Source organism: Orycteropus afer, unplaced genomic scaffold (genome assembly GCF_000298275.1).
Source record: "Orycteropus afer afer isolate SDZICR_OR568_19922 unplaced genomic scaffold, OryAfe1.0 scaffold00130, whole genome shotgun sequence".
NCBI lineage: Eukaryota > Metazoa > Chordata > Mammalia > Tubulidentata > Orycteropodidae > Orycteropus > Orycteropus afer.
The window spans coordinates 887,863-898,023 of NW_006921717.1; the positions used below are offsets into that span (position 1 = coordinate 887,863).

Here is a 10,161-nt window from a genome sequence, read left to right on the forward strand (position 1 = left end):
GTGAAATAAGTCAATCACAAAAGGACAAATGTTGCATTAGTCCACTGTCAAAAAAAGTGAAGGAAACGTTTCTACACAGAAGGAAGCTTTCTTTGGTGGTTACCAGGGATGGGAGAGGAAGGAAGGGAAAATTCCTATATAGATCGGGAAAAAAAATATATACACACACGCAAACACACTGCCATCGAGTTGGATCCGACTCATAGCGACTCAAATGCACTGCCATCGAGTTGGACCCGACTCATAGCGACTTCTCCTTGGGTTTCTGAGGCAGTATCACTAAGGAAGTAGATTGCTCAACCTTCCTTGCGAGGAGTGGCTGGTGGGTTTGAACCACCAGCCTTCTGGTTAACAGTCAAGTGCCTTAGGCACTATGCCACAAGAGCTACACACACACACACACACACACACACACACACAGATTCTTAGTGGTTACCAGGGTTAGGAAGGAGGGGAAAAGGGAAGCTTCTGTTAGTGGGGCACTGAGTTTTTGCTAAGGGTGGGGGAGTGTTTTGGAAAAGGATGGTGATTCTGGTGGGACAGCATGAAAAAGGCATCTACGTCTCTGAGCTGTGAACGGGGAAGTTGTTACACTGGTGACTGTCTCGTCGTGTATTTCTTCACCACAATAAAAGTTAAGGGAAAAAAAAGAGTGCTGGTCTCTGGACCAGCTGTTCTGAGATGGTGTGACACGTGGATGGAAGTGCTACGGTATCCAGCCATCGTTCACCTGGACCGTCTTTGGGATTCCGGGGTAAAGGCAATGTGTTTTTCCTCCCAGATGTCCTCCTCATCGGAGCCACCATCATCAAACTGTTGTATTCTTTCCTTACAACATGCTTCAAACAAGGCAATATTTCCCTACAAAAAACCAAGAGAGGAAAACAACAAAACCAACTTAAAATCAAGCTGTTTTTCCCCCGAAGCGATCAATGTCAACTACCCTGATTACACTAGGAGGGGCCAAAGGTCCACAGTGGCTCAGCAGTTTTTACGTATTATCATTGACGTCCATTTTTCACTTTCTTTTGAAAACCAGATCGTCATACAGCAAAATAAAATGTGATCAATGGATGTTAGCGCCTGTGTCAGTAGTAACATGATGGTTCCCTAGGGCTGGACTCAAATCCAGCACCGAAGCAGCTCAAGCCACGTCCTGACCGTCTGCTCTGTCCCCAGGCCTGAGGTGCAGGCACAGACCTGTCCTAACCAGGGAAAGTGCCCAATAACTCGTCTATTCTCACCATTCTGGCCGAGCGGTGACAAGCTCCAATGGCCTAAACCAGACATCTCTGCCTCATCATGTGAGAAATCAGAGGTCTCTCATACTGACCAAGACAAAACCCATGACTGTGCCCATTCAAATGCCATCAATCCCACGTTATTTTCAGGTAAAGACCCTGTGACCCAGTTGGTGTCCATGTGGAGACCTGTCCCATGATGAGGCTTGGCCCGATGGTGCCATGGGTCTCTCTTGGTGACACACAGCTGGGTACAGGCAGCCAGCTGGCACAAGGAGCAGTCTTCTCTTTGAAATTAAGTCAATCACTGCCCTTCAGGTCTGGAATTGAACCCACACCTGCGGCTTCACACCCATGTTCATGGGTGATCACAGGGGCCACGCAGGTAACTGAGTTGATGAGCCACGTCCCAGTATCTACAAGAAAAGCTCCCTGAGAGCTCCCAGTGTGCATGGCACCCCCACGGCACCCCACGCAGGTGCTAACCCAGCCCTGTTCTCACTCCCCTGTCTCTCCGATACCCGCTCTAACCACAGGAAATAGCATACTTACACTTTCGCTTGTATTCAGAGTGAAGTTGATGTCTGATACCCGATCAAAAGAAACACTGTAAACAAGAGAAAAGGGTAAGAAAAGTTACATACACGCAAACTCACTATGGACACAGCACTCATGGCATTTTCCAAATTGAAAATATCTACACTAGTGTAAAACACCAACAAGCAAACCAATAAACCAAAAAACCTAAAAGATACTGCTTGCATTTAATGATGCGTCCTCCCTTAGTATTGGGGACAGGAAGACTGGGCTGGAAGCCTTCATGGGAGAGACTTGTCACGTCACTGCTCCAGGAATCATACCAATATAACCAACGAAGTAACAAGTGAAAACGTAACAAAGCACACAAAGTCATCAGATGCAGACCTTCCTCCAAGTACCCCCAAACTCACAGACCAAACATGGATGCCTCAAGCTCACGCTAACAGCATAACCCACAAGGGCAGCTCTCCAGCCTGTTAACCAGAACGTGTCCCAGCGGATGTGGCTACCTGACACTCCTAAAGGGTTCTTTCTCATCAGTCACTATCCTGGGCACCCCGGATGAGATTTAAAGAGATTACAGGCTCCCAGCTAGCGATGCTGAGAGGAAACAGGCAGGCCACGATGGGAGGCCATGTAGTGAGCTGCACGTCTGGCATGACATGGTGGATCCAACCCACACCATGTGGAATGCTCCTGGGGTACAATGTTCCTGCTCTCTTCAAGCTTCAATGAGTCAGCTCTGAAGGCCTGTGGGAAGGATGGCCTTCGAGCCCACCCCACAGCTTCTGCTGTGCGGCACAACTGGGGGAGTCCGGAAAGTACTTCAGCTTCCTGTTATACTACCAACTACAGCTGGTGACAAACAATAGCCACCACCAGCTGCCACCCAACCAATCACTGGGCATCTTTCGTGGAAGGCACCGCAGAGCCCAGATCCCGGAGCTCACGGGCAGAAATGGGAGGCTGCTGAGAAAAATGACCTGTAACATCCCTGTCCCCCCACTCTGTCTGTAAGCGTCTCATCTCCCAAGGTTCACCTCCTATCCATCTGCTTGGCTGGCACCAGTCCCTCCAGTCCTTGGTGCCTCGCCCCCTGACTACAGTGAGTGATCCGACTGCCTGGCACAGAACCCGAGTCTACCTCACAGGCAGTCTCGTGGAGGGGAGCACTCGTGGTAAGCCTGCCCTGCCACCACCGCCGGAAAAGTGGACAGGTCCGTCCTAACTTCATACCACCTGGTGTGCTATGAGGGCACCTTGGGGCACAGTGCTTAAAATGCTCGGTTGTTAACCAAAAGGTCAATGGTTGGAACCCACCAGCCACTTCACGAGAGACAAGGTGAGTCATTTTCCGTAAAGACTGACAGCCTTGGACACCTTGTGGGGCAGTTCCCCTGTCCTCTAGGGGTGCTGTGGGTCGGAATGGACTCCACAGCAGTGGGTGCGGTTTGGGCTCTGCTTCCGTGAAGACTGACAGCCTGGGAGACCCTCTGTCTTAGAGGGTCGCTACGAGTCAGAATCAGCAGCAATGGGTTTGGTCTGGGTTTGTGTGCTGTGAATCAATGTGACTCCAATCAACTAACCAACAATGTGGGAGTTAATTACTGTAGGTAAGGCGACCTGGACAGGCAGGACGACGACTTGAGTTCCTAAAGGAAATGGAATCAAATAAAGACGAAGCTCTTAGAGAGAAGCCACGTCAAGGCCAGTGCTGTTTCCTGTGGTGCCGGCTCTAGGTCCTAACTGTCCTGTGATGCTTCGGGGTGGACCCTCTCTCCCACCTCAGGAATCCAGCAGACTCAAACAACAGCCCACGAGGGGGAAGAGTGGCCCGGGGACACGGTGGTACTCACTTGCCAATGTCATCTTGATCTGCAAACTTCTCATCGTTGAAGCCAAACTGGTCAATAAAATTGGACGTCATTTGTTGCATCTGATAATCAGAAAAGGCCTGGCAACCCCAGGACCAGTGACAGTGACATAATGATTCTAATGACATTCTACATACTATTTGCCCACTTCTGTTCCAGAAACCACTTTATTTCTACAGCCATAGGGCTTAAAAAGTTGGTGTGTTTTCTAAAAGAAAAATCAAATAATTTCTGACACTATTTGCCAAATTGAAAAAGGGAAACATTTACAACGTGGCCCACAAGTTGTTCTCCTGTGCGTGTTACCTTAAGAAATGGGAGCGACCACCTGGCACCTATGACAAACTGTCTCTAGAGAGGCATTTGTTCAAAGAGGTGACCGGGTGTTTTGGGACTGTCTGAAACAATCAGGTTTATTAGTCGCCCTCTAGACACAACCAACCTTATGCTGAGAGCCAACAAGTGGGCCCCCCCACCCTCCATCGAGACCATCTCCTCCACCCGCCAGCCCCACCCCCAGTCCAGCCCAGCCCAGCCCAACAGCACCGATGACTGCAGTGACCAATGACCACAGTCACAATCCTACAGACAGAACTCTAGGGGCACCTCACTGTCTCAGAGGATGGGAAGGCTGTGAAGCAGAAGGGTCTCCCAACCAACGGAGGGCAGAGCTCTAACCCAGCCACAGTCACTCTGGAAGGTTACAGCACCGTCAGCCGGAGGCAGCTGGCCCAGCCCCTCAGCTCTCTGGAGAGCACCAGGCCCACCGGGCTTTTCCCCGTTAAGGGTGAGGAAGGCTGTGTCGGGCACCACGGAGATGCCCACACCTAACTGGAAACAACTAGAAGGAGCTCCAGTGGCGCAGTGCCTCAAGCGCCTGACTGCTAACCAGAAGGCTGAAGGTTCAAACCCACCAGCTGCTCCGTGGAAGGAAGACTGGGCAATCTCCTTCTGTAAAGATTTACTGCCTCAGAAACCCAAGGGGCGTCGCTATGAGATGGAAACAACTTGACGGCAGTGGGTTTGGTTTTTTTGTAACCATAAGCACTGACCACTGGAGCCAGTGAGGTCCATGCACATGCACCTGTGTGTGTGCAAGTGTGAAGAATGCCATGGGAACAAGCAATTGTGCCTCCTCCTCCTGCCCAGAGAAGGAGCACAGAGACCAGCAGACAACGTGGGCAGGCCGTGTAAGAGGGGAGACCAGCGGACAACATGGGCAGGCCGTGTGAGGGGGAGGCAGGTGCCAACGTGGGCAGTTCCTGTGAGGAAGGAGACCAGGAGACAACGTGGGCAGGCCATGTGAGTTATCCCACAGGCGACCAGGCACGCGGGCCAGTGCCCAAGCGAGCCCCTGCTGAGGCCAGTGCTGGGCAGTGCTACCACTGAGCTACACTGAGTCTCCCTGGTCCTCACATCTGAACCTAGTCCGTAAGTTTCACTGTATAGACAGATGTACACTGCACAAATGCCAACACTGTTAACTCTGGCTTGCTCACTCTGGTGGGAGGGAATCATGGCATGGATAATCCAAACTGCAGACAATTAAAAAACAGACCTTATATTTGGCTTTGGAAGGCATCTTTTCCTCAGATGTGATAAAAAGCGTATCTAGTTTTTGGAGGAACTAAAATCTCACTTTTCCCTAATTGAAGACAATGGTGCCCCCTTCTCTTCCTCTTACGCTCGCTGCCCCGCTGCTGCCACAGAGAACACACTGAGTCCTGGGGTCAGCCCTCAGCTGGTGGCAGGAGGGCCACAGTACAACTGCACAAGCTACAAGCAGAAGGGCTGGGACGAGTTCTGGGGGCTGGGCTGAGTTTGGACACTGAAATGGAGAACACGATAGGAAACATTCAAGAGAACACTGAATTGTAGTGACATCTTTCTAAGGAAAACCAGATGCCTGGGCCTTCCAAGGACCAGGAAGGCACTGTTTGCGGCCAGCAGCAGACGCCAGGCTCCGAGGCTATGGACAGACTGGGACTCTGGTGTTCCTCACCAGGAGGAGAAGGCCCTCCTGACTGGTACGTTTGCCTCGCCCCGCCTTTCTCTTACCTCCAGAGATCAGAGAATGAATCTTTTGGGGGTAGAAACATACGCCCATGTTTGCAATGCTTCACCAACAGAATGTGAACCCTAACTCCACTGCATGCTGTTTGGACGTGCATAACCACACACACGTCTGTACTCTACCAAATGCAGACACGGGTCCCTCCCATTCAATAATGAGGAAATGAAGAGCAATGAACAGGAGCCCCCATCAGCTCCAAGGCCATCAGAGCTGCTGGGAAATGGGCTGCCTCAGGCTGCCATGTGATGTCACTAACAAAGGCACCAAGGCTCGCTCCCAGGGGTGTGATGTTCGCCAGTGCTTTATCTAAAGGTGCATGAAATGTGCCCGAGGTGCTGAGAGACGCGGCTCTGGGAAGCACCTCGTGGCCGTGTCACCACCGAGAGCAACTTCAAGGCCTTCCCTGCACTCTCAGCTGGCCGAAGTCAAGGCTCTGGGACGGGGGCTGGCCGCTTCATGAGGGCAATCTCATTGGCAGTACCACCCGGGCAACAGAAACTGCTAGTCAACTCTGTCAACACTTCCAGCATCCCTCCCCCAGGCAGAATTAGGAGGAAGGAATCAAACACCAGACATTATGAAACCTGGAGGGGCTGGGGGCAGGCCCACAAAAGCTGGGCTGCGCTAAGTCCCCTTGTTAAATGACCTGCCCTGAGCGCTCCTCACCTGGGGACATTGCCACCACGAGACCTGACTAAACCTGAGTGAGAAGCTAGACAACACAGGGAGCCCGGCCCTGGAGCGCAGCATGAACTGACCCAGGCGGGTACTCTCATTTGGGCTTTAAAAAGGGCTTTGGAGCTTATTTCTAAGCACATGTAGACGTGGCCTACTTCCAGAATGATCCATGGCTGGTTTATAGTTTAAATATGCAAAGAAAGATCACTGGAAGAGGGTCAATCAGAAAGCGTGCCCTCCGTGCCGTCTCCAAGGCTTCCCAGATGAAGGCGAATGCAGAGGCAGACGCCTGGGCAGGAGGTGGGACGAGCAGTGTTGGGACCGGGCCTGCTGCTGCTCAGGCCATCGGCTGTCAGTCAAACCAAAAACACCCTAAGAATTCTCCCTGGGAGCCGAGTCTGTGAGAAGTAAGGGGACCCGTTTCCAGAGGCCTAAGTGTGACCATGTCTAAGCTGAACCAGTAGGCCAGTTACAAACAGAGGATTAGGGCATTCTTTTTCTTAAAGGAATAACCCAGCAGGCACAGGATCACCCTAAGGCGCCTCCTGGTGAAGCACTGTGCCGCCCTCAGGTTCACGCAGGTGGGTGGGTGAGGTGCCTGTCAGCACCCAAAGGTGCTTTTGTGGGGACAGACGTGGTCAGGACGCCCCGAGACAACACCAGATAGCTCTGGGGCCAAGAAGATTGCCTGTAGTCACAAGGGGGTTCCCATAGCTGGGGTGGGCACTGGGGGCCACCGACGGGCACTGCACTCTGCAAGAAGGCCCCCCTGCTCCTCACAGCTCCCCCTGCAGGCTGGCTGTTCCCTGACTCTGACTGCAGGTGTGTGGCTTCCAAAGGGCAGCCGTCTCCAACACAGGAATCAACCAGAAGCCAGCCAAGTGCTGGTAGGCTGCTGAAGTCCTAGCTTGGAAGGGTGAGTGGGGTGTATGTAGCCTGTCTCTGAACCAGACTTCGCCCAACCGCCACCAGATGGGCCGGGACAGTCCTGAGACACCCCACCAGGGCCCTAGAGAGAGGAGGCTGGTGGCCATGACCAGGGTCTATGTGCACTCTTGCCTCATCCAGTAAAGTGCAGAACCAGAGTGCCGGCTTCTAGGGAGGCTTCCCCAGCTGTACAGCCGCAAGCCTGCAGGTGGCGTCTATTTATAGCTCTCCAGGTTGGGCAATCTATTTCTGTAGTGATACCACCTCAGAAACCCAAGGAGAGGTCACTATGAGTCGGGTCCCACTCAACGGCACACAACAACGTGATACCTGGGGAAGAGAGAAAAGGTCTTGCCAAGAACTACCAATGGATGTCACGCCACTGCTTACTCAGAATTGGACTTTCCCCTAGATGACCAGCAACAAAACTGTGGCAATGAATTTGGGGGCAAGAGGGCAGGGCTGGCAGTGAACTACTTTAACTAATGTGCAGCTCGATGCTATGGTAACAGAACTTAAGGGGAGGAGCAGAGACATCCTTAGCAGGGAGGGCCATTTTAATAAGTCACCTGCTTCAGGGATCTCTGTTACACTTTCTCTGCACCCACAGTTAACAAGTCTTACTACTGTAACCCACCAACTTCCCCCTCACAGCCCTGTAAGCAACAAGTCACTCAGCGTGGAGGTCGGCCTAACCTGGGACACCCTCCCGTGCAGTGCTTCACCGCTTCTGAAATCTGACTCGTCTGCCTGCATCACGGAGGGAGCCCTCTCTGACTGGGAACGCTTCTGCCTAACACACACAGCTCCCATCACATGCTTGGTGTGACCGGACTTGGAAGCTGATTCCTGTGTGGTAACCAGACTAAACATTGGTATAAAAACGAAAAGCAAAGCTTTAGGCGTGACTCACTTGCTGCAAAGAAGAATCCTGTGAGAAACCCGTTTCTTTAAAGTCAATTTCATCATCACTGGATGAATGAATATGGCAGGTTGTGACCTATATGCACAGAGATGCAAAAGACTGTTTAACAGAGCGGCCGTGGACGTCACAAACAGTACTCGTGTGGGAAAAAAGACAATCATATTTAGTTTCTTCTCATTGTACATAACAGAAAAACAGAAGCAGAGTAAGTAAGAGTTAACCTGCAAACCCCCCAAGCAATGCACATCTCTCAACTCTGGTGGGGCCAGATGTCCCGCTGCCCACCTTTGGTTCCTTGACTACTCATTACTAACTGGCCAAAGCAGGAAAGGGAAGGGGTGAGAGACCCCACTTAAATGCATCTGACAATTATGTTCAATCAAACGGTTAAAGGGAGGAAGGAAGACATAGGGCACAAGGTCCGAGTTTCTTCCTGGAAAGGAACCAGGCCTGCAGAGTGAAGCTTGGCAAGGCCAAGTTTAACTACAGCTGTTTTCACGTTAAACTCCCGTATCACCTCCTGCCCGCACCAAAGAAAGCAGTGTCCACCCATGATAAACAGGAATGAAGTCAACAGGCCTCTGCTCAGAAAGATGTTCCCTCAAGGTTGTAGTTACTTCTCAGCCGCAGCCAGCCACCCAGAGGGAGCGAGCAGTTGGACCTGTGGGCTCAGGACCATGGCCACAGTGGATATCAAGCTCAACTGACATAATACACTATACAAAAGCATTGTTACACATCCTACTTTGGCGAGTAGCTACTGGGATGTTAAAAGCTTGTAAGTAGTCATCTAGATGGCAACCATGGGTCTCTCCTCGTTCAGAGCAAAGAATGAAGAAAACCAAAGATGCATGGAAACAATCAGTCCAAGGGACTGGCCCACCATGCAGTCCTCAGCCTATACAACTACGAGACCAGAAGAACTAGATGGTGCCCGGCTACCACTGTCAACCGCTCAGAGGGAGATCTATGTAGGAGATCCTGGACAGAGAGGGAGAACAATGTGGAACAAAACTCAAAATCTTAAAAAAATAAAAAATAAAAAAGACCAGGTTTGCTGGTCTGATAGAGCCTGATGGAACCCCTGAGCCTATGGCCCCTAGCTGCCCTTCAGGTATGGAACGGAACCCACTCCTATGGCTTCCAGCCAAACAAACACACGCATATGAGGTAAACATTTACAACTGGTAGATACACTCCTTGGGGAGATCAATCATGGGAGAACAGAAGGGCTATGGATGCACAGGGAGACAGCTCACGGGGCAGGAGTGCATGGAAGGAAGGGCACAGGGAAGAGGTAAGTGGGAGGGGAGCTGTTGCATTGTGGGAAATTGCAGTCAACGTCATGAGACCAAGTGTACGTGAGCTGCTGTGTGGAAACTGAATTTGCTCTGTACACTTTCACTGAAATCATAATTAAAAAAATCTTCTGTACCCTGTGTATCCCTTCCTCCTCCCCGAGGGCTTACAACCAACTCTGGTGATTAAGCCAGAAGCACGGATGTCGACTGCTTGCCAATTCATGGCAAGTGAGGTATTCATCCATAAATGCCCACCATCCCTAGGAGGAAACTACGAACTCAGTTGGGAACTGAGTCCACCAACTGCTGTGCAGTAATGATGGAGGACGGTCTGTGGGACTCACACACACGCACCGTGGTTCTGAGGGTAGCTTCCCCGTGCTCTGGGTAATTCACACTGTCTTTCTGGGGGTACCCTCCCCGTGCTCTGGGTAATTCACACTGTCTTTCTGGGGGTACCCTCCCCGTGATCTGGGTAATTCACTCTTTCTGGGGTACCTTCCCCATGCTCTAGGTAATTCACACTCTTTCTGGGGGTACCCTCCCCGTGCTCTGGGTAATCCACACTCTTTCTGGGGGTACCCTCCCCGTGCTCTGGGTA

At 51.5% G+C, this 10,161-nt stretch overlaps 1 protein-coding gene across 1 annotated transcript in view; it reads right to left on the reverse strand.

The window, feature by feature from the left end:
• The window catches only part of PPP6R3 (protein phosphatase 6 regulatory subunit 3), a 71,948-nt gene that overhangs the window by 22,677 nt on the left and 39,110 nt on the right, over nt 1–10,161 (reverse strand). Inside the window, exons 13-16 of the mRNA XM_007944672.1 lie at nt 8,248–8,334; nt 3,638–3,735; nt 1,794–1,848; nt 731–861 (exon numbers count right to left, since the gene is read on the reverse strand). Coding sequence (XP_007942863.1) covers nt 731–861; nt 1,794–1,848; nt 3,638–3,735; nt 8,248–8,334 — 371 coding nt within the window. The remainder of the gene's footprint in view (nt 1–730; nt 862–1,793; nt 1,849–3,637; nt 3,736–8,247; nt 8,335–10,161) is intronic.